The 24870-nt window shown below is 39.2% G+C and overlaps 1 protein-coding gene across 1 annotated transcript in view; it reads right to left on the bottom strand.

The window, feature by feature from the left end:
* TNKS (tankyrase) overlaps positions 1-24870 on the bottom strand; it is a 130147-nt gene that overhangs the window by 8668 nt on the left and 96609 nt on the right. The window contains exons 12-24 of the mRNA XM_038136513.1: positions 18029-18200; positions 16757-16836; positions 15604-15749; positions 14466-14631; positions 11528-11747; positions 11151-11260; positions 8445-8633; positions 6886-7123; positions 6108-6190; positions 4251-4371; positions 3551-3648; positions 2086-2160; positions 778-883 (exon numbers count right to left, since the gene is read on the bottom strand). Of these exons, the coding sequence (XP_037992441.1) occupies positions 778-883; positions 2086-2160; positions 3551-3648; positions 4251-4371; positions 6108-6190; positions 6886-7123; positions 8445-8633; positions 11151-11260; positions 11528-11747; positions 14466-14631; positions 15604-15749; positions 16757-16836; positions 18029-18200 (1804 nt within the window). The remainder of the gene's footprint in view (positions 1-777; positions 884-2085; positions 2161-3550; positions 3649-4250; positions 4372-6107; positions 6191-6885; positions 7124-8444; positions 8634-11150; positions 11261-11527; positions 11748-14465; positions 14632-15603; positions 15750-16756; positions 16837-18028; positions 18201-24870) is intronic.

The following is a 24870-nucleotide window of genomic DNA, read 5'->3' as shown; positions in this document are numbered from 1 at the left end:
CTGCCTCAAATAGACCATTAAATACCAGAAAGTGTGCTCAGTCAGCTGGAAGGGGGCGATACCCAGCAGGATGCAGTGATGTGTGGGATTTATCATTATATACCAAAATCCCACGTGTGACTCATTTCTTACTCATTTCACAGATCTCATTAAATGGCTTTCCCCCCACTCACATTTCAGTGCAATTTATCTTGTCAATGCACACCCTCTCCAGGAGTCAGCACTGCTGAAGGTGGGGCAAGGTGTCAGGACAATCATACCCAAAACCAATTTCCTATACAAAATCACAGAAGAATCTAGGACAGAAGGACCTTCAGGCAATTATCCTTTACAGGCATTTCTAGAGAAATCTTGCTGAAACTCATGGTTGGTTTTGATTCCTTTCCCTGATGCTTGCCTAAAGCACCAGGGTAAAACACTTTTATTGTGTGCTGCTTCCCTCGTTTCGAAGGCACCACGTCTTTCTCACAGCAATGTAACATCATCCCAGCAGCTTTACTGGAAATGACTAAGATACAGCTTAGAAAAAAACCTTCCTCTTTCTTAAAAACCTTAAAAGTATTTCTTATCTAGAGTAGCTTTTCAGATTGCAGTAACCAGACAGAGTAAGTCCATCACCCCCCCACCCTCAATGCACCCCCTGCATTTCTAGTGTAGAAACATAATTACTTGCACAGGATGGTGACACAGCAACAATAACATAGCCTGTGGGTCTTTGCAAGGTTTGAGGTTTTTTTGTTAAATACCAATACATACAAAGAGACATTACATCCTTACCATGAAACAACATGCGCTCGTTGTGATGATTGTGATTCTCCTCTGAGACCTCCTTCTGTCTGTGACAGAATCTCTCCCGCAACTTCTTGTTCACTACCTTTTGAATCTGCAGTAGAGCAACAGATCCAACCATGCTGTTACCATAACACTTCAATCTCTCACACGTATTTGAATTGCAATTGAAATGAAATCTAGTTTCACAGAGTTCACATTAATTTGACAGGGAAACTGACAGAAGACACATGAACGCCATGAAGAAACCCCATGGCTGTTCCGCATGCAAGGCTGAAGTCTCTCCAACAACTCTGTAGCCCACTCCTACAAATAGTTGAAACTGCTGTGAAACTGCAGTCTAAGCCCTCAGGTTTAAGGACTACTTTCAGGCTTCAGAGCCTGCAATACCACAAAGAACTACAAACTGTCTGAAACTCCTTCCCTCTCTGCTTTGAGCTCTGTTGACTGATCTCGTCTAGCTCTTTGAAACTTGCTGTCTAGTTTAGGTTTATTTTTTATAAAAAGAACCAACTTTTGGTTCTGTTTAATCTATTCTTATAATTTCAGCCACATGCTTTTAATACCACAGTGGTTTCTGTAAAGGACTTTACTTGGTTGGGAGCAGGATGGAAGAAGAGTTTACTTCAGGACACTTGATCTATTGGATCAAGTTGCAAAGGCTCTGCACAGGCTTACTTCTCAAAGAGATGGGCAGCACAGGTTTGCTGAAGCTCAGAAACCAAGTTCCGTTCTGATTCCCTTTATTTCCTTCTCCCCAGAAAAAGAAACCAGAAAGCGTACCTTCCCTCAGAAAGACACTATTTGATAGAATACCATGGCTTGGAAAATGCATTTTTCTAGCTGGCAAGGGCAAAGGAGGTGGTGTCAAACTGGAAAGTTGCAAAGGGACATAGAAACTTCTTATTAGAAGTCATGATCATCCTTTCCTACACATATACCCCAAATCTCCTTTAAAATGGCAAGAAAAGGCTACACTGAGAAAAAAGATTTTGACCCTGTGTTGCAAGGGTCAAACACAGAAGTTATACAGGCCTCTGAAATTCAGTCAGGCTCTTCACCACCTCTGTCTTCAACATCAGTCCTTCAGACTCCTTTAGGAGCCCAAGTGGACACTTCTCCCTCATTCCCTGTGCAGAGCACACATTCATTTTAGCACTTGCATGAACTCTGTTTCTGAATATCATTTCAACAAAGAACTTTAAATACAAAAGGGCAAACCATTAAACTGATTCTGCCTGTGGTATAAATACTAACATACTTCACCACAGAAAACTAACAGGTTTTGAAACTTACCCTGATGACATTGTATCTGTTGAAGATTCCACCAGCATTTCCACCATCCCGATGCTCCCGGATTGTACTTTGCATCTACATAAAAACACAACACTGAATGTTCAGCACATAAACCTTCCCAGCAAGGCAAAGTATCCATGCATCATCTCAGTATATCACTGGCAACAACAGATAGTCTTGATGGAAAATGAATTAAAAGGTGTAAAAATAAATAAATAAATAAATCAGTCTCCATTTTAAATTGAGGTATACCCTAATTTCTCAAGCACCCAACACATTATGCTGTTCCACAATAGGGAAGCTGGATGATGCAATTATCCAATCTTGTAATAAAAATCCACATAAGAAAAAAGAGAGTAATGGTACTTGCTATCAAAATTATATACAACTAGAACATCTTCTTAAAATTATAAAAAACTCCAGTCTTTGAGAATATACAAAAAGATCACTTCACAGTAATAATAAATATGATTTTAATGAGTTTAGTTTGCATTTCTTAGTATTAACGAAACAACTGCACTGTAAATTCTCCTATGTCATTAGAAGAGCATTTCTTATTCCCTCAGAAACAGTTTCATTGTGTCTTTTAGAGAAGTATTTATAGCTACAGCAACAATATTTTGTAATAGTTCAAATAAATATTCCAATTTACTATGACAGACAAATGACCCTTTCCTTCAAAAAGTTTATTAAAAAGATCTGCACAAACACCAGTTTATGAAGTTAATGATAAAAAATATGCTACTCTAAGCTGGCAGCAATCCTGATGATTTAGACTTTTTAAATTACTCCGAACACTTCTGTGCTGTAGTGTAGGAACATGACACAAACAGCAAATGCACAATAAAACTGAGTTTCTACCAAGCACAACTCTTTAGGAAGTCTCTTTTCTGTTATGATTTTTGCTTTCAAAATGGTATGTGCCTGTAGTTTACTTAAATAAAAGAGCATGTGTGTGTGTGTGGGAGGCAAAATTACAGTCAATTCTCAATTGTCCAAGAGCTGTTTATCTGGGTTACAGATTAACTAAGCCACTGAGACAAGAGAAAACAAGCTGGCTCACAGAAAATGCTTAGAGAATTGCAAGGCCTTGATGCCTTGGTTTCACACACACCTTTTAATTCTCACAGGTCCACCTATCTACAGAAAGCTGTGCAAACCCTCCCTATGAGAAAATATCCAAGGCAAGATCCAAAACACAACAACAAAATCAAACTGGAATAACACTAAGTGAGCAGAGACCACTTATTAAAAAAATTGGCAGGACATAGCAAAATAATTTCTATCATTGTTCTATACGAAAGGACAAATTAAGAACCCTAAACTTCATATCAGATCTATGCAATTCATACACCAAAGCCTATTTTAGCACTTTCAACATGTATTGCACACTTTAGCTCTGACAGGTTATCAGTGGAAAGAAAAATATACAGCCCCTGAAGCATTAAGAAAGGATTTGGATTACCTCCTCTTCTACGGACTGATACTCCTTATCATCAGGAGCAAGGTCAAGGAGAATGGTCCCCTGACTCACACAGTGGAAAGTCAAATAGGGATTGGTACCTGCAAAGAGAAGGAATGAAAAGGAGCAAAAATCAACAGGAAAAACCAATACTGGCTCTATTTGTATCCATCATCATCATTGTTCTTCTTAAACAACCCCAGTACAGGCAATGCAAAATAAACACAAGGCATAAGCATAACCTCAAAAAGATAAAAGTGCTTTCTTTAGCAGCAGAGGCTTTAAAAGAGAGGAGAAAAATGCATGTGGGACACAATTGCCCTTTATTGCTTCCTCTTTCCATAGAAACACCTCAGAAGCATGGGGCAGCTAAAACTCTATCAGGTCTATCCTTCAGGATATAACTGGCCTGTGGGCAGGTATGGAGGGCAAATCATATACAAAAGCTCCTCTCTGGGTGAAACAGGGTCCTGAGAAATGGGAACAGCTTCCAAAACTGCCTCAGGGGTATCCATTCTCTGGAAAGGCAAGTGATCACTTGGTCTGCTATCTCCTTAATATATTCTTTAGCTATCACAACCCACTCAGCCACCATGTCTGCAGCAAATACACTTTCCTGACATTCATATTCTTTCAAGTCTAGTGACAACACCTACATTTAGAGAAAGTGACTTATGGGAGCCAGTAGAAGTGTCATATTTACCTTGCTGACCTCCTAGAAGTCTCTCCACACCCTTTATTAATTTGTGGCGATGTCCATACGCATTGATCCCAATTTCTTTAAGTTCCTCATGCCCCATGTCAGCCAACACATCCAGGGTTATCTGGAAAGGTGAAAGATCACAAAAATCACTTGTCAAACCGGACCTGACTTTCAAGGCTGGAGACTTCACAAACTGGAAAGTATTCATGGTGCAACCAAAAGCATAAAGGTAGATAATGTTTTGCTTCACTTCTACTTGCTGCCACCTTCTGGCAAACCCGTCCCTATCACAGGACCATACCCGGCTGCTACAGCCTGAAGTTGTGCAAAACTTTCACTTCTCTCACACCAATTAACAAAAGCTGGTTCTTGAAGAAGGTTCTCACAAACATTTTTGCTTAGGTAGAAGGGGGATACATTGAAATGCTGGCACAAATATGGGAGCGCTTTTGAAGCATTCAACGTTTCACAGCATTGTACAATTCATTACTTTCACTACACAAGCAGAAATTAATATTCTACAACCTTACTAACAAATGAGCCAAGGTGAAAAAAGTGTGCATGAAGGTAGTCCTTGGAAAACCAGCTTAAAAGAATAAGCTTAAAGAAGATAAGCTTGTTTTTTCTACAAAGAAACTTCAAGAAGAGCTAGATGATTTCAAAATGATGAATATATTGAATCCGATTCACATTGTTAAATCTTATTAGCAGGGGAAGATCTTAACAGGTTAGGAGTTAAGGAAGCAAAAGCAGAACAAGACCACCTAGGCAACAGGAAGGGGTGAAAAAAATTAAGAAAATCTGAGAAGCATATAGGTTGGCTTCAGGTTGGTTTCCTTCTGAATAGGAGTTCCAAATTAAAGAGAAGAGCTTATGCTTCATCTGTCAGAAGGGAAAAAGTTCTATGGTATTTTATCTTTGAACATTTTATAGAAACAGCTGGAACTGTAAACAACACATTATATTTCAAACTTTGTTTCCCAATTCCTCAATAAAAGATTAGCAGCAGAGGCCAGAGGAAAAAATAATCATCAAATCCAGTCTCTTGCACTTGTATCTTTCACTTCCATGTGTACATCCCCCTCAGTCATGTAAACAGATCTATTTAACTGCAACATGTTAAATTTAAGAAATGGTACATAAAAGGAATCTACAAATACATTACAGGTACTTCTGCTGTAAAACGTAATGTAAGCTTGAGAAACTTACATTAGTTGTACCCTTTTCATATATTGTGAATTATTGATAAATCTGCAGGTTTTGTTCCCCTAGTTCTCAATGACATTTGAAAGTTAGCCTGGCAAAACCCAGTTAATGCCATGGTCCTAACCTAATAGGAAATGTAGCTTCTGCATTCTGTAGTGTGACGACTCCCATGCTAGATTTTTATTTCAGCATATATTCAAAGTAGAGGGTTTCCCAGATCTAAGTATCACATGTAGTACTAGAGGTGGTGAAAGGCTTGTTTGGCTGTCAAGACTGCTGAAGGACAAACACAGGGGACATTTGAATCCAACTTCGTTATAGTCATCATGTTCAAAGTTCACAGGGTTCAAAGTAACTCAGAGTACAAGCCAAATTGGCAGTCACAGTGTATGTGTAAGTGAAAACTACTTGACACCTGAATCCACCTGAATCCAGAAAAGATATTTTCATAAGTTTTGCAACTTCACCATATTTTATCAGCAATTCATTTGCAGAAAACTGAAAGAAAACTTGAACACACTTGTTTTTCTGTAGATGTAAAGTGTGGGTTTTTTCCTTCCCTTTTTCAATTAGAAAATGAAAATGTCACTCAAATTTATTACGTTAGTTTATCTCCTAAACACAGAAATAGAGATGAGGCTTGCCACTTACCTGTTCTGTCTCAAAGATGTCCCGAAGGTGCTCAAGACCCAGGCTTTTTAGGAACTGGGTAATGTTCATGTCAAGACCAGAAACTGTAAGAGAAGAAACAAGTCTTTACATCCTATACATCTGAAATAACAAAAACCAAACCAACCACCTTAAAAAAAAAAAAATCAAGCGATACCACTGATTCTCTTAAATTCCAAACTCTGATTCTTTTTATAATGAATTTGTCTATGTCTGTAATAAACAATCTACTTCCATTGTGTCAAAGCTCTGTGCAAAGCTCATCACCATTCCCTCTTCAGAATCAACTATTAAAAGCACAAACCATCTGTGACAAATACAGGCTCATACTGCAAAGAGAAGGAAAAGAGGGGTGGGTATATTTTTGCTATGTGACCCCCCCCTCTTAGATTCTGGCCTAAAGCATGGACTCCAGATACTAATCAAAGGGTTTTAAAAGCCTTGGCAAAATCCCCAACCATCACAATCATAACTCCTTCATCAAAATAATTCTCATTGGATTTTTTTATGAAGTCAATGAACATCTGGGCACCTAATCAGATCTGCATTTGTAGTCAGACCTAATGACTGATAGCAAACACAGATGAACAGTTAACAGTGAACAGTTAACAAGCATCAGACACTTTAAAACACTGGTAACAGTTCAAACTGCACAGTATTTTCTGGCTAGTCAGAAATGCTTTTCAGATAAATCAATGCCTATTTTGATACTAAACTACTGTACTTCTGGCAATGTAAACTTGTCCAGCAGCAAATGCACCTTCTCCTTCTTTCCTGTCAGTTCCTGCTGCTCCATCCCCAGCATTTGATGCCCCTCCCACGGCCAGTTCTGCCAGTGGCCCCGTGAGGTTATCGATGCTGCTGGCAGCACTCAGGCAGGACGGTGTCGATGCTGGCGAGATCACAGAGGCACTGACAACAGTGGCTTGAGGCTTGAAGCATGTAGGCAAAGCTTCTGGAGGCATCGCATCTATCAGCAAAGCTCGGATATCATCAGCCTGAAAAACAGAAAGAACACCCAACATGAGCTCCTATTGTCACAAGTCATTGATCTCTGGAAATAATTTTTAATTGTTCTATTTGATTGTTCTGGTCCCCCTTAGAATGAAAACTGCCAGCTTCTGTTACAGGGGAATTCATGGTTGCAAGAACATTTTGATTCACCACTCAAGACATAGGTGACTCACGTTCTCCCCATTTCTAAAGCTATATAAGAAGCGATATCTATTTCTTTTCTAGCAGAATGGCTTTATAAGTGCTAAAGCCAGGGAGAACAATGCAGCAACTTTATTTGAAATCCTTCAGAACCTAGGACAGGAAATGCCACTTCTTAATTTCTGTCAGGCTCAACTTCAGGTGCACTGGAACGAGGTTTCAGTGGAAAGATTACCACTGCCTTTGCTATAATCACATTTCTTGTGTTAGAATAGAAAAAAAAAGGACAGGAGCTCAGGAGAAGCATGATGTTAGCTAACAGCTGGATTTAGTCTTTACTGACTTAACTAAGCAACACCCTCATCTTCAAGAACTTTCTCCTTAAAAAATTCTTGTAGAACATGATTCAGAAACCCTTATTTTCCCTCAGAGAAATAAAATAATTTTCATATCCTTGATCACAAAGCAAGTTTTCTAGAGCTCAGATTACTCTGGAGGATATTTCTTGAACTCTCCATAAATAAATCAATAACCCTAAATGATACTTTCACTGAGACCAGACACAGAATCCGATTTGGTTGCATTATCTATTCCATCAAGATTGTTTAAACTGGGGCATACATGCTCATATAACCTTATTAGGCTTTAAAACCATTTACAAGAAAGTTTACAGAAGCCAGTTTTAGAAAAAGTCTGATAGCCACCTACAAATTTTGGAGGTAGAACGAATTCTTTGGAATGTTCTTCTGGAGTTAATTTTAAAAAAAGGAACTGAGGTAATAATCCACCAAATGTTCCCATTCCTCTATAGGCCCATCTGGCATTCCTTCTAGGTTCAAAGAAATAATCACCAACAGTACACACACTGACCATCATCAGAGACATTTCAGAAAGTTTTATTTCTGGGAATGAGGAGATTGAGCCCAGGAGTGAATACTTAAGGAGAAGCAAACCTTAAATCACAAGCCATGCTAAGATTTCAACCAAAGGAAAATGCCTCGTCCCATGGATAAAAAGCCACAAAGAGGCATCCAGGAGATGCCCTTCTCTCCACCTCAGCACAATGGAAGCTGAGAACTGCTCATGCCACAGAGCCATATAAATGAATTTAATATGCACAGTACATCCTCCAGAGCAGCCTGTGGCTGGCTAACATGAACTTACTGTTGCCAGGTCTAGTGGTGTCTGACCCTCTTGGTTCTTCATGGTTGGATCTGCTCCATGAGCTAACAGCAGAGCACAGAGCTGCGTCCTTCCTTTTTGAGCAGCTTCATGCAAAGGTGTGAATGCCCATTTATCTGTTGCATTTACACATGTATTATATTTGATCAACAGTGCTGCTATGTCCACATGCTGGAAAACACAAGAACATCTTAATCAACATGACACTGATAAAACATACAGTCCTTTTTATGCTGGAGGTAATGGTGCCTAGAGACTCTTGTGGATTCTCTTTCCTGTAACTCATTCTGCTTCCTGTGTCACAGCAGCAGCACACTTCTCCAGATATCAATTCATACTGCAGCTCCACAGTCATCTGTGTCTGTGCACGACCAGATCATTCACCAGCACAGAAGAACTGGGATCAGGCACAGAAGCAGATTTCTGTCAAATCACCCCAAGTACATAGCATGAAGTTTGTGCCAGCTGCAGGAGCAGATCTGATACTTAACCCTGCATAAAAAAATTATCTGTGGACAAATTTGAGCTGGTGAATTTACTGGGCTGCAACTTTTGCGACACAATACTAGAAGCTCTGAAGATCGATGTGTTGTGCTACTGAGCCACCCCCGTTTGTACACAGAAGTTGTTGTTGTACTTTCTTTCTTGCAAGACTTTGAACTCATCTGTGGCATCACAGATCTGTTCTATCTTCACTCATGCTTTATGAGAGCTGTAATTGATAAAATGTATTATGAGTGTCACAAGGAACAGCTGTTTTACATGGGTTATAAAAGTAATGAACTTACAACCCCATGCTTCCATCAATATACTGTCCTTGAAGTCTCCCAAGTAAAAATCAGAGAAAACTGACAAATGAAATTTTTGCCTGCTTCTAACCACTAGATTTTTCTTGTGCAAGACAGCAAAGAAAAAAAAGCAGGTAGTCAAAATGAATGGGTAGGAGCACGAAACACTGAAATTGTAAGCAGAGGCACAAAGAATTGCCAATGGATTTCCTTTTTTCCCCTCAATGGCAATTAAGTGACTCTTTGCAGCTCTCATAAAACAGCTTGGTCTCTGAACAAGTGTGGTTTGGAAATACTGCCAAGTTTATTTTTCCTCTCTGCCAAACTTTTAAAGCAATTGCTGTTCCTGTGATTTTTCTGTCACAGAAAGCCCTATTGAGGGACACACAGCATGAAGCACTGGGTGGGAGAACTGAAGAAACTTTGTGAGGAAAAGGCAGAGCCTGTGAATCTTGTCAGCTATGAACTTGTGAAACCAGTACTCCTCTCCTCTCTACCTCCTATCAGAGAGATCTGAACAGGCTGATGACAGCTCAGAGAGAAGTGTGGGATGCCAGGAAAGGTATGAAGCAACTCTTAACTAAATAAGCTGATGGAAAAGCACCAAACGCTGCCTTTTTAATGTTTCCTAGAGGAAGCAAGGTAACCGGGTTAGATTGGCATTATGACTTTTAGAAATTATAATCAGCAAAAACCAATGTCTGACATTTCTCTATGCCAATAAGAAATGTTTTGGGTTTGTGTAAAATATGTTTTGCTTTCTCATGCCTAAGAAAAGAACATAGTCTTTCCAACAGAATTTATTTCTAGATCTTAGCAACATCCTGGGAATTAATGCTTAAAGGCAGATGCTGATAAACAATATTACTTGGTAATAGGACCCTGCAACATAAAAGAATTCTGTGCTGCTTTCTCATCTTTCACCAGTATTTGGGGCTTTTTGCTCTTTGGCACACTGGGATCCCAGAGCGATGTAAAGAACCAATCCAAATGGCGTAGACTGAGTTCCATTGATGCTCTTTTTAAAAACAAGGTGAACACTGCAGTTTTTATTTCATTTGCTCTCAAACAAGAGCAATCATGGTTCTGTTAGAGTCACCTGTCCCAGATTTTGCTGTACTTGTTCCAGGGCCAGGTAAGAAACAGATAAAGCATGAGACCATCAAACCCAGTACTTCACGAGCTTCAGATTCTCTCTCTGACTGTAAGCACAGTGCTAGAAGCTTCTCAAGCACTGTCTCTGAACCATTATTTACAAGAGACTTCTTTCTCACCCAATCCACAACTAACAACTGCTTATAAGCAATCTATTAGGCAACTGTGCAACTGGGACACAGATGCTTACTCCTATATGGAGGAAAGAGGCTCTACCTCATCTAAAATGGTTTGAATCTGTCACTGCACCCCCTGCAGCAGATGGCTTGCCCTGGAGGACAACCACATTACAAACACAGTTGTCCTTCAACTCTAGCAATAGATTCCCACCAAACACCAGCTGTAAACACCTCCACTTCCCTGTCATCATCTGCATACAATCCCTGGATATTTTTCTCTTCCTTCCATCTAAGTCTTTCAGACACAACTTGAGGTCTTTTCAGTTTGGAATATCACCCCAAACTGTTCAATCCTGCACATCTGCTTGCCTGCATAAAAGCTACATTGTAGTGATCTTTCCAAACTGCAGCATTTAACTGCTACAGCACACCTGAATCTGTGTCCTATTTAATGTGTAGGACTGCAAATAGGACTCACAACAGCAACTTAGCCTGACAAATACTTCATCAAAACCTGAACTGTGTTCACAGCAAAACAGCTGTGAAAACAGCAAAATAACTGGCTTTGGATATGACTTCAAGGAGTCCCTTGCTGTTCTACTAATGGCAAGACTGCCTGCACCTACCCCATAGGATGCTGCATTGTGTAGGGGAATTAATCCTCCTTTGTCCTGGGCATTAACATCAGCACCATGCTCAAGAAGGTATTCAGCTACTTCCAAATTGTTGTAACCAGCTGTAGAAAAAGCACAGGAAAAGAAATTAGGTATTAGGGAGCTAAACTGAAGAAAAATATTCAACAGAAAAGCTAAGGCAATTTTTCAACTGCAAAAGTTCTTCTTCCCTAGTAATTGTATTACCTCCTGAAATAGATGCCCTAGTTAACTCTTTGTACAGGACAATTCTCTGTGAAACTCTTCCTATACCAATCCTGATTTTGGCAAATTACATCTGCAGACCTACCATAAATATACAAGCCTTGAAAACCTGGCATGTTACCCACCTGCAAGATGCAATGGTGTTGAATTTCTTCCCTGGGTGTCTCTGCAATTGATATTTTCTTGAGTACACAGCTTCTGCACTCGTGCGAGGCACCCCTTCTTAGCAGCATCTAGCAAGGCAGCATCTCCTCGCAGTAAGTCCTGGATATCTGTGTCCCCTTCTTTCACCAAATCTAAAGGAGTGTTCCCATCTCGATTCTTTTTTGTTGGATCAGCTCCATGCTGCAAAGAGCAAATGGAATGCTAGTGTCACAGTCATGCACAGAGCAGTGCACCTGTGTCACTATTTTGCCAAATAAAATAGGATTTTGTAGATCTACCATAATGAAGTAAAAATTGTACAGATTAGTAGGCACAAGAAAATAAATTGAGAAATCTGAGGCCTAAAAGCACTAGTCTGAAATACAGCTGTGTGAATCTCAATTCCATAGGCAAGAATGGCAGCCCTTTGCAAGAGCTGTACCTGCTCTACTTGCAACTGAAGTATGTTCAGGAGCATTTCCTGCATACAGCTATTTCTCATTGTCACAGCAGTGTGAAAGGAAAGTCAACTGGAAGTGTCTTGCTGCCAGTCCTCCCCTTCTCCTGAAAACTGGCAGGAATCAAATGGCTGGCAGAGGTATTTCCTGAGCACAGCCTTCTGAGCTAGCAAAACCAGGCTCTGAGTTCTACAAAATGTCACCCCGATATCGAAAGGCACTTGTTTCAGAAGGGAACTAGCAAAATAATCTTGTCTACAATTTCCAATAGACAAAAGCACCATCTTAAGCAGTTTACAGGTCTTTGGAAGAAGTGAAAAAAAATTTTTGTGGACAAGTCGAGTTGGATGACTGCTGAGTGTATCTGTGCTGGTAAAACATGTAGATCAGGCAGTGATAAGAACACAGTACGGGAGCATCAGGGGATGAGAAGGCGAACATACAACTATGTAGAGCATATGGTGTGAGTCACGTCCACATTCAGTTTTGTGGGAGGACAGCTCCTTCCCTATTCAATCAGCAGCAGTGGGAAAAAACAAAGATAGATAAAGCAGAGGCAGCTGCTGGTGCTAGAGTTCTCTGGCTGACCTCTTCAGAACAGTCAAACACAGTGCTCCAATCCCTGCCATCAAGTCTACCCTGCCATTTCCCACTGGACTGGGAATGGGAGAACAGCAATGGGAGAACAGAGGGAATTAACTGCTTTGTATTTGGAAGCAGTACAACTGTGCTCATGGTGCAAAAGATGAAGAGCAAGGGACAGAAAGGACAGAGTACTGATTACATAGAAGCAGTTTCCACATCTGTGGTTCTTTTAGGAAGAGAGCACTCTTCATGCAAAGCTGTTTAGACTACAATGACTTCTTTAAGACAGGACCTGCAATCCCTTATTTGAAACTCATCAGAATTGGAACTATTCAAATATACCCCAATATAAATATCTGAATGAAGAAGCAGTGTCTTCTGAGATCCCTTCCAAGGCATAGAAACAAATGAAGGTGGTCATTTCAAAGAAAGGTGATTTTAAAAGACACTGTCTCCAAAATGCCTGTTTATTTTGTTTCCTTCTTCAAGCAGATCAGGAGAGAAGGAGCACAAGTCAGGAGGGGTCAAGCTCAACATCCACAACTCAGCAGAACTGACAACACTGCCAGCTGGCACAGGAGACACAGCAGGAGAAACCCTGAGTAAACTGCAGTGTGAGCACATATCCACAGACACCCTGAGACTTTACATCTGTGTCACCTTAAGGGCATATTTAGCTCTTATCTTGTGAAAGAGTGATTTTAAAAAAATAAATTTCTTTATTTAGCACTTTTCTATTTCCTGTTTTCTATTTGCTTTATTTATAGCACTTTTCTATTTCCTGTTGTACATCCATTCAGGATCCTCTGAAGACAAAATATGGGCAAATTCCCTGTGGAATGATCAGAAAAGGCCAGAGATCTCCAGGGTCTATAATGCAACACTGTGCTTGAGAGATTACAGGTGTTCCTATAGCTTGAGCTAACATCTCTATTAGGGTATTATTTCCAGGCCACCACCATGCCTACTCCACAGACATCTCTTAAAATCTCCTGGTTTCTGCTGTAGATGTGCTTCAAACTATCATTCTTCTCTCTCTGACTGTTTTTTTTTTGTAATCAAGTGAAATAATTAATGATATAAGAGCAAAATAGTGGGGCTTTGCAGCAGCAAATGAAAAGTGGCTGGGGTAGATCCTCATTATTTTAAGACTATCCATATTCTGACTTTCTCCTACTTTAAATGTTGTGCTTCAGAGGGACATAAATAAGCAAGACTGAAAGAGGAAATGGGATTAGCAAAAAATTCTACTCTAGCACCCCCTTTCATCCTCTCAGGGCAGGATCTGACCTTATGTTAAGAAGTTTCTCAAACTCATGTTTCTCACTGGAAATATCTTTGCATTACCTCATGCTTTTTACAGGTTCTTCCTCTAAGTATAATGAATATTTATGCCACAGTGTATTAACATGCATTTCCTCCAGGAGCTTGATAAATTATACATTAACATAACAGTTCTGAATTCCTCTCATACCAAACAGCATTTAGGACCCACCTTCCGCTATAGCTCTGTAACACACTCTTGCATAAGTATTAACAAAATTTACTTAAATGCAGTAACTATTTCAGAGAGGGATGGATAGGATAAGATAGAGAGTTGTCATTTTCACATGAATTCAGCTGGTTTTTTCAGCTTCAGAGTCTTGTCCTACTTGGCTAACAGTATTAATACACATGCTGGAAACAGTACTTGTACAGATGATTCTTTTTAAGTCAATGATACTACACAAGAAACCATATGACAATTGCAAGATAAAAGTCTATTCAAAGATACCACAAAGAATTCACTGAATGCAATTAACTTTGCATTAATGAATCTTCAGAAAAAATAAATATATATGCATTTAAAGACACATCTGAGATCTACAGCACATACTTTTAAAAGCAGTTTGCAGATTTCATATTTTCCTTTTGCTGCTGCTTCATGTAGAGGAGTGAACTTCCACAGGTCTGCCACGTTGACAGAAGCACCATGCCTCACTAGGAGCTCAGCCACTTCGTAGTGTCCATAAGAACAGGCATTGTGCAGGGGTACTAAGCCACTAATCAAAGAGAAAGCATTAAGAGCTAGAGAATAAAATCCTATATGCAATCAGTAGGTAAAACTCCCGCTTTCACCAGACATTACTGTTATCTTTCAGTCTTTCAAGTTTTCATGGTTTTATTTCTCTATTAAAAAATCAATTAAAACTTAATTATCCTCGTTCAGTTCTCACCCACAAGACTTTTGAATATTTAGCAAGCCCCAATGTGACAGCTTCCACAAGCAACTTCAATGCTAATAAACTTCTGTAAATAACAGACAAAAAACTAAACTTGCAAGGCTCACAGTTGTTCTGAGTTTGGATATTTGAGTGCAAATTTCAAGAAAGACATAACACGTTATATAGTGTTTGAAGTGCAGTCATTAGTAAGTATTGCACATCTGACAGATCCAGAAAGAGATCCAAACACTTCTTCCAGGGTAAGCCTTAAAACACAGTATTGGAAATTTATTATCCCCCACCCTGAACTAATATATGGAGTAAAAGAGTGAACATAACCATGCTGCTTCACAACTAATGGAAAAAAATGTAAATGCTTTATATAATTAAACTGAATATAAACTGTAAAAGTAATTAATTAATAATAAAAGCTAACATAATTAGAAAAATGCCCAGAGATAAGCCTGGTATTTTACCCATTTTATTCAAAACTAATTTAGATCACCTAAAACAAGTTAAAGCCTGTTTTTAAGCAAAACAAAGTCTCCAAAATGGATAAAAAGGGGAAGAGAAGCATCTTGTATTACAGTTCCAGGCATGTACTTGATAAAGGCTTTTCCAGGAAGCAAAGTATGCTGTAATGGTCTATAAACCTCCCTACAGCACAGGAACAACAAAACAAGGAGGAAAGAGAAAAATTTTCAACAGAAAAACACAAGGGTCACTGAAATCTGAAGCAAAATGAATATATAAGGATAGAAGTCTCACATCAATAGAGAACAGCAGAAAGTATCAAGGAATGAAATGTACCCTTTATCTTTGGCATGCACATCTGCTCCATGGTGCAAGAGATACTCCACCACTGATACACGGTTATATCCCGCAGCAAAGTGCAGTGGTGTTGAGTGACGGCCTTCCAGATCTCTGCAGTTCACATTCTGAGGGCTGCAAAGTTGCTGTGGAGACAAACGAACACAAAATCTAGTACAGAACTAAAACTAACAAATAAGGAACTCCCCAAAACCAAACAGCCACAACAAAACATGAAACAAACCAACCCAAAAGCAAATAACTAAGCTACCACTTTCAAAGACCCCCAACACAAAATTTGATCCACTTACACAAATTTTTTCAGGAGATTTTATCAGGAGATTTATTTCCACTTATGCAGTTTAAAAAATAGCAGTTCTAAATTTACAGCTGAAAGTACTTCCATAACAAACTAGATTTAAATATTGGAAGCAGTGTGAAGATGTTCCTAATGTATAAGAAAGGGTGAACTTCTGTATCATCAAGTACCAGGTTCAAGGCCATGTAGCTTTGTCCAAATATTTTACCATTTCTAGCCTATACTGCCTTCAGAAAACCAGAAATATTTAGCTTGGGAGTCAAAGGAACTGCTGATTCACAAAACTGCTGCTGTTTGAATATTAATGTATATCATGCTGAAGTTCAAGGTGGGAAAGTATGCACAACAGTCCATCTGCAGGCTGTTTTGTCCACAGACCAAAGATAAAAAACAAGATCAAACCTTCCTGTGGGATTCCACAGCCTGACCCCTTCACTTTCAGATTAAGGATGGTTTAAAATATTAAGTCTGCTACCTGTTAACAGTATTTACTTGCCATCTGATTGAATCATGCACCTGAGGGCTTGTTTCTACTAAACTATGATTCTCAGAATCACAGGGTCTGCTTCAAAGAATTATGGCTACATCTGAGTCCATCAAAGACATGACTGTGTAAAGGACTGGCAGAATAAACAAGAAGAAGCCCAAGAGACACACACCTCAGTACATCTTAATGTACTACCTTCTAGAAGGAAAAAAAAAAATCCATGACTTCCCATTTTTTATGATTTATCATCCACTGGGCACTGCTTCCACAACTCATCTAGCAGAGGCTCCCACAAGCCTTGCACAGCAATGCCAAGTAGAAAATTCACATGAACGGTTCAAACCTACCTTCACAGTTTCCAAGTCTCCAGCTTTGGACGCTTCTAACAACCGATAATCCACATCGGATGTGCGCACAGGTGTACTTTCTACATAGGGAAAAGATGGCTTAGGATTACTTAGGATACATAAGTTGTACTAACTTGTGCTCAACATGTTTTCCAAAGCTGGGGAGTGAAGTTGGTCTGTTGTTACTTTTGAAAATGCAGCTGGGGTTGTGATGTGCAAGTTCATATTGCCAACATGTCTGAATGAGGAGCTTTAGGTTTAGAGCAAATCAGTCAGATTTTTACTCTAAAGCTGATATGATTCTGCCAACATTCTTCTCTCTCAATCCACATACACACATTCATGTGCACATTTAACAGGTAACACTACCCAGGCAACCAGCTACATCTCAGGAGTGGGTACACTTCAAAACAGTCCTTCCTTGCACTGCTGTAAAATGCTTTTTCCTTGTTTTGTCCTGTTTTAAGGCAATATTGTTGAAAACACTAGAGGAAATGGAGTTTCTAGCCACATGTCTTCTCATCTATCTGGATATCTGCCTTTGTTTGACTATCTGCAGATCTCACTGTAAGGTGAATTACTTCTCTTTACTAGCTGTTGATGCAATTATTCTTCTCTGTACTTGCAAAAATTCAAATGTAACGTGGGTAAGAGGATGCAAACCCTTAAGCACTTACATGAAAAACAGTGCCACCCCCTTCAAACATCTATTCATCTTTTTAATAGAAGATATAAACAAATTGTTACCTAAGCATTATCCAGGGCATTTTCACAATAAAATCTTTCTCTACTGGACAAGCAAGAGATTTGAAGTAAAAGTTCAAACTGTTTAGCAACTATCAGTGTTTTTCTGCCAGTAACACTCTGCTTCTGACTGCTGAAGTAGGGAGTACCTAACAGGTTGGCTGCTGCAGGGAAAAAGGTTTCTTACATGCTCAGCAACATTCCAGTTGCCTTGGAACTTGCTACCAAAAGAATCCCAAAACTCCCTACATGTGCCTTACTACAACCTCCTTGTACAGCCAGCATATTCTAGATCTACAAGGTGGTTATTTTCTTCCTCATTTGCACCAAATCACTGAACTGAGCAGAGCTATTTCTTTCTTTTCTGGCAAGTGTCACACAATACATACTGTAGTTGTGTGCACTTGATGGCAAAAAGAAGAGATGAGAAAACTACTTCAAGTCTCTTGCACTGAGAGAGAAACAAGATTCAAAGCTGTAAAGGGAGAAGCTGAAGTTCAAATACACAAGGCCTTTACTTTTACCCACCACTTAAGATCTGTTGCACTGCTTCATTCCCCATCTGTGCTGCTGTGAAGCCTTGCAAAGAGATGATGGAGGGATCAGAGCCGTAACTCAGCAGCAACCGGCAGGTTTGCAAGTGCCCTGCTAACGCAGCCCTGTGCAACGCTGTCTGACCAAGTGTGTCCAGTGCATTCATCTGAAAAAGCAGCAGCAATGTAAAATAAAACACTCTTGTAATTAAAAGGCTGCACCTGTCCCTGTCCTTAACAAAAAGAGCAATAAGAAGAATTTTCCAGCATACAAATTACCCATCAATTCTTCTGCACTGCAATTAAACAAAACCAAATGACAAAACAGGCAAACACTCCAAAGGAAAAATAATTTACCACAGATGTTTTCCTGTCTTTTAACAACACAGGTTATTTGTCTGCCTGGCTAACACACAATACAGGATCCCCAGAACCATACTTTAAATAGTGATCAAGGTTTTGAGAAATTTGATGAAGACTGACCTTGTGCAAGGAAAGAAACACTATCACAGCAGTGACATAAATTGTTACCAAACAACTCAAAGATCTTACAGCTTTAAGGAACTTTCCATCTGTCATTGTCAGAAGGAGAATAACACAACATTACCCAGTACCAAGAATTAATGCAAAACAAAGATGTCAAAAGAAGAATTCTATTGGGGGGGGGGAGGGCTGGACACAAATATTTCCTCCTCACTTTTTGTGCCTTTACATGAATGTTAAGTATAACTGGATATAATTCTTCTCAATACAAGGCTGTATAAACAGGCAAAATGGAGTATAATTTTCAAAGAGTATGATATAATGGAAACATATCCATCTGTCAAGATCTAACAGAGCAGCTAAATAACTAGAAGCATCTCTCCCAGTGCGCTATCAAAAAAAGGAAGAGAATAATAGAGAGCTTTAAAAAGCGGAAAAACACCCCCATGAAAATAACCTTTCAAGAAGATACTCTGTACCTAGCAGCAATTCATGACAAATTTAAATGCAAATGCCCAGCAGCTTTTTTACCACTTTATGAAATACAGAACTACTCTATAGTCTCTGCAAGCAACTCAGAACCTGTTATCTGTTTCCAAGCCTACAGATTGCAGGCTGTGAACTGCATGCATAATAAACTTAGTTGCTGTATAAAATACACCTTTTTACCATCTCAAAATCTTTGTGGTGACAGCAAACAAAGGTTTTGCTTGTTATTTCTCACCTAAAATGCAGCACGCAAACCCTACTACCCTTCCACGAAACCAGTGAAAAAGCATTTTGGTTAAGACACTTATTCTATAACTAAATTAAATTTAACTAAAACTATATGAAATTAACTATGTGAAGATCTACTACCAGATAGGGTAAAAAAAAAAAGTGAGTTACCTGCAATAGTGCAATATCAAGTCACAAAAAAGAACAAAGAACAACCAAATAAATGAAGAAGAGTGTAATTTGATATTGTCTGAAATTATTTTACAGACTGACAGGGTAGGAATTTCTCAGAACACAAACCTCTCTTGCAGCAAGATGGACAGGGGAATAGGTCTGCTTTCTTCTAACTGTGCTCAGCTCATGCCAATCTAATGGGATTGCCCTCAAAGTTTTGTTTCAAATAAAAAACTTACTGCTATCATAGATATTAACTAGATGCTGTATGTCCCAAATCCATCATTTTGTTCAGATGACGATTGTCATCTGTTTCAGGACACCGGATACCTTTCACCACGATAAGGGCACAGAGGTAAGCAGAACTCTGGGGCTACACAAGTTCAGCAATGGTAAAAGCAGAATGAAATTAAATTTGTGGATTCTCAAAGAAGCAATGCATTGTTTAATACTGACTTCCTGTGTTAAACAGGCCTGCACTGAACAAAGTGTAGAAGCAATAGCACCAAGGCATTCACTGTGCACAATTTGATACTGATTATGTCCCTGGAAAAAATGTTAATATTCATTTGAAAAGAACACTATCAGAGTCATCAGAGACATCATCTCAAATGTCTTATCCAGGTCTCCTCTCACCTCTAAACCATTATCTTTCCCAACAATCAATTCTTCTGGCAGAGGAACATCAGCCATTTGAAGAAATACCTGCTTCTTTCTGAGACAAAAAGGGCTGCAGTTGACAGAGAGATGCATGCACCAAATGCAGCTGCTCTTTACCTCAGGAGCAGAGTTAGGCTTTGCAAGACAATTTCATTGGGAATTTCACTTTGGGGAAGATCTTCGCTCACCAATAAGGCATCACTTTTCTAAAACCAACCAAAGAATATACTCCAATAAGGCTTAAAGCAAGAGGACTTACTTCCAAATGAAAATCAACTTAAGCACAACAAATTGGAATACAAAACTGAGATTAAAGTCTCATTAAAATCAGACCTGGTAAGACATATGCCTTGGTTAAACAATGTTCAATACCAGGTCCAAAATCACATGCCATTTCAAATTCAAACTCTAAACTCTATTTGACAACATGCGAAATATGCAAGGTGTACTGCTTTAACTGTGCTCTGAGTACCCAGATTGTTCCAGCTGCACTTATTAAAGAAAAGATAAATATCAATTTGGTCCCCTTTATAAGAAGTCTGAAATTAGAAGGCTGTACTCTGGATTATTTTACAGACAAGTTTTCTGCAAGGAGTTAAAAATGACATGTTTGACAGCTTTATTCCACAGTGCACTGGCTGTGGATCCAATTTCTTCACCTTTAAGCATGGAAGCAGTCATTCCATTGCTCAAAACACAATGTAAAAGCAGAATACAGTTATCAGTTGGAAAGAGTTTTTAAATAAGTGTTTTCAGAGAAAGATACAGTCCTATTCAGTATTACCCAATGCAGACTTCCTTCTGTTCTTTACTCTCTCTCCTTTAATTTCCTTTTCTCCATCCTGAACAGACACAGTAGAGAAATGGAAATGGTCACATATCATCAGACACTACTGAGATTTGCCCTTCCCTCACTGCTGCTCTTGGAGCAGTGTACACAGTTACGGCAATACTCCCTCGGCTGCCAGGCACTTGCAGCAGCTCAACAGCTCGGATCTGTTCAGGAAACATTTTTTGCAATACTTCCTAATAACATTGGCTTTCTATGAAGATCAAATGCCCTAAATATCCCTCCTGCTCCTTGACGCTACAAACAGCAGCACAAAAAGCAACAGCTTCCAAGAACTGCGATTTTCTGTGTGAAATCTTTCTAGAAGATGTACATTCTAAAGGTCACACATGAATCTTGTGCTCTGCCAGCAGTTCCATATCACAGTAAGCTTCCCTGCAATGCAAGTGTTCTAACTGCTCTCCTCCTGCATTAATTCTGAAGACAAGCTTGCAGTATGTCTTGTCTTGTTGTTTGTCCTGGGGTGATTTAATGATGCTTGTATCCCCATTCATTTGTTTAGCCCAGAAATAAGTTTTGCACCCTTAAGACCTGTTCCGAGAGCAAAGGCGGGGAGAAAAGAAGCGCAGAGGTCTCCTCCAAAATTTGTTCTAAACCAGGACGTTGTCCAACAACAAATATAGGAGTGAAGCAGCATTGGTGACAATTTCAAGCTCAGTCAGCAGAAAAATGCAGGGGGGAAAAAGGGTCAGTTTCACTCTGAAAGCTCCAATAGGAGCCAGTCAGATGTTCCACAATTACCTCTTCTTCATAAAAGCTTATGGATGGATGTTTGGATGTCTAAGCAGTGAGAAAAGTTGAACCGGTCAATCACAACAGACCACACAGGTCTTTATGTTGTTACCCATCATAGTCTAGAATCTGCTGCATTGCTGAAAGGCAATTTAATTTTTCAATTCTTACTGTTCCCTGAGAAAATCATACCTCTCCCTGAAATGTTGGAAGTGAATGTGTTACACAACAAGGTTATTCAAAAACATTTCAGTTTGTTGTGTGGGTCTAGATAGATGGTGAACATTTACAAATCCATGATCATGAAAGGCTGGCAACATGCTACTCCAATGCACAGAAATAACTGCATTATGCAAAGATGCACTCAGCAAGATCCTCCCAGCAGAGCAGAATGAATTAACTTCTGCTACCATCATGAACAGGGACACTGTCTCTCTGACATGACCTTATAAAGGCTCATTTTCTCTTGCAGAAGAGAGGCATATCATAATTAAAGAGCATTCATCATCATCTCTGCATTTGCCCAAGACATGAGTGAAGTCGCATGCTTGCAGTTCTTTCTTTCCAACAATCCTTCCAGTTCAGAAAATACTCTAATCCTTTACTTCTGCACTGCTAGAATGCTGAGTGTCTTTCTGAACACATTAATTTCCCATGTGTCTATAAATCTGGACAACAACTTAGTCATATGAAATATTCAACTGTCTAGAAATACACCAACAGGATGAAACACGCTTTTTCACTAGATCACCACCTTTGAATCATTTTTTAAATTAAAGATTTTTATCATCTTCAAAGACAAAATCATGGCATTTGAAGATTTCATTATGGGTCTAATAAAAATTGTTTATGTTTGAGGATTCTTTGAAGATGCTCTGCTTTTATTTTTCATATGGTACTTTGAGAATATTCCACATCAAATAAGCAGTGGTGTGAAATGCTGTCTCACACAAACAGGGCAGGCAAACAATAAAAAACTGGCATTTAAAACCACCAATATTTATGATCAACATTCTTGACGAAAATTCTAAGGAATCCCAAGGTTTCTCACCTGTTCTTTAAATTGACAGTCAACTTCTGCAAACTCAAGTACCAAGCTAATGAAAACATCTTCCATGGAATGTGTGTTGATTAGACACAACATGCTGCCTGCAACTAATGTGCACAAGGACTTCTTCACAGCTCAAATCAGGACCCTAGTCTGTCCTGTCAGTAAGGGCCAGCAAGACACACCAAATAAGCAATTAATGGTTAACTGCTTGCCAGTAGGTTAATTCTTGCCAATATAAATCTCAGAATATCTTGAGTTGGAAGGGACCCATCAGGATCATTGATGGGTCCTGTCTGCACAGGACACCCCAAGAGTCACACCATGTGCCTGAGAGTGTTGCCCAAACACCTCTTACTTCTGTCAGGCTTGGTGCTGTGATCACTTCCCTGGGGAGCTGTTCCAGCGCCCAAACACCCTCTGGGTGAAGAACCTTTTCCTGATCTCCAACCTAAACCTCCCCTGATACAAATTCATGCTGCTCCCTCAGGGTCTGTCACTGGTCACCAGGGTGTAGAGATCGATGTTCTCAGACGTTCTTTCTGTAAAATAAGTCTTGATCATGTTACTCAAGCAGTCCTTCAGTGTTTATTATCATCTAACATACTTCAAACAGCAAATTTACACAGCGATAACATTATGGATAATTAAATCCAGCTCCAAGACCACAAACCATCCTCTGTTCATCCCAAATGCCCTAAAGCAGTCTTTATTATGCTTAGGCCTTTCCATTGAACTAAAAAAGGCTACACACACATACTTCACTGTATGTGAACTCACTTTTGCTGTCTCACACAGCTGCTCCTCATGAAAACAGAAGAATTTCCTATAAAATGCTAAAACAATCCTAAATTATTTTCTATCTACAGAACTTCATATGACTTTGTTGCCTAGAGCTATTATCGCTGGTTATTTTGTGGGTCAGCTGTCTGCCTTTTGTCACAGTATTTCGGAAGAAAAAAGTTCTACTTTCTTTGAATTACACATCTTTTTCAAATTGTTACTCTCTCAGTAATCAGTAGTGGTTTCCAGAAGGGGAATTAAAGCTGGATTTAACAGTACCTCTCTTTTGACAGAAGAAATGACTGCAAAGTGAAAAAACCCTACATGGTATATATCATCCATACACACTTCTGTAAGCATTTTCTAAGAGATCACAGTGGAAATTTTTATTTTATTTTATATTGAAAAAATAGAGTTTGATGGAAGAACTGAATATTTTGAAAAGGGGAAGGCTGCTCGGTGGCTGGTTGTGGGATAATTTTGTTTTACTATTTGCATTAATGACAGTGGCACAGGAGAATTGTGCTGAATGGCACAAATATAAAATATTAGCAAAATCAAGATTCTCTGTGCACTGCAAGATTACAGGAAGGATCTGAGTACCACTGTCTCATGTCTATTAAAAAGGCAAATCTGATCCCAGTACGCATCAGTCAGGCACGCACAACAGAGTTACAGAAGAGCCATCATGGAAAGCAGTGGTGGAATCAATTCTATTCTTTTGCCTGAACTCCAAGATTTCCTCTGGTGCTAGTAAAGAGAATGGGTTATTAGGATGAATAGGAAAGGTAACATTCCCTTATGAGGGAAGATTAGGTGTTAGAGGTGTTTAGCCTACCAAAACAAAGGCTAAGAAGAATCAGTTTGTTCAATGTAAATACCTCACTGAAGGAAGCATCAAATAAGGAGAGAGGTATTTAAAAAGCAGACGGGGGCAGTTCAAAGAACAAATGGATCTTCACTGGGAGGTTGCTATGGCAGGGACACTAGACTCACCAGCTCATGAGAACCCTCTCTTGTAAAAAATACAACCAGACATGGTCAAAGAGCTTAATATAACTGATTACATCTTATGAGGTAACTAAAATTCAAGACACAAAAAGAGAAAACATAAAGGAAAAACTTCCAAACACACAACAAAAGAAAAACATCAAAACCTGTTTCATGCTTCAGGAAAGAAAGCTGCCATGTCACAACAGTCAGAAACAAAGAAATCCCAATGTCAAGAGTATCTGATGAACCGAATGCCTACAGTCAAAGCATGAGCAACAGGTCAAATGATAAGATATAAGCAAGACAAACATTTCAGAGTGATTAAATATGCCTAGTTAACTAACTAATATTCTTGAGCATATGCCATCTGGGAACATCAAAGTGCCTCATAAAGCCT

Source organism: Motacilla alba, chromosome 4 (assembly GCF_015832195.1).
Source record: "Motacilla alba alba isolate MOTALB_02 chromosome 4, Motacilla_alba_V1.0_pri, whole genome shotgun sequence".
Lineage (NCBI taxonomy): Eukaryota > Metazoa > Chordata > Aves > Passeriformes > Motacillidae > Motacilla > Motacilla alba.
This window is presented reverse-complemented; position numbering and strand designations above follow the sequence as displayed.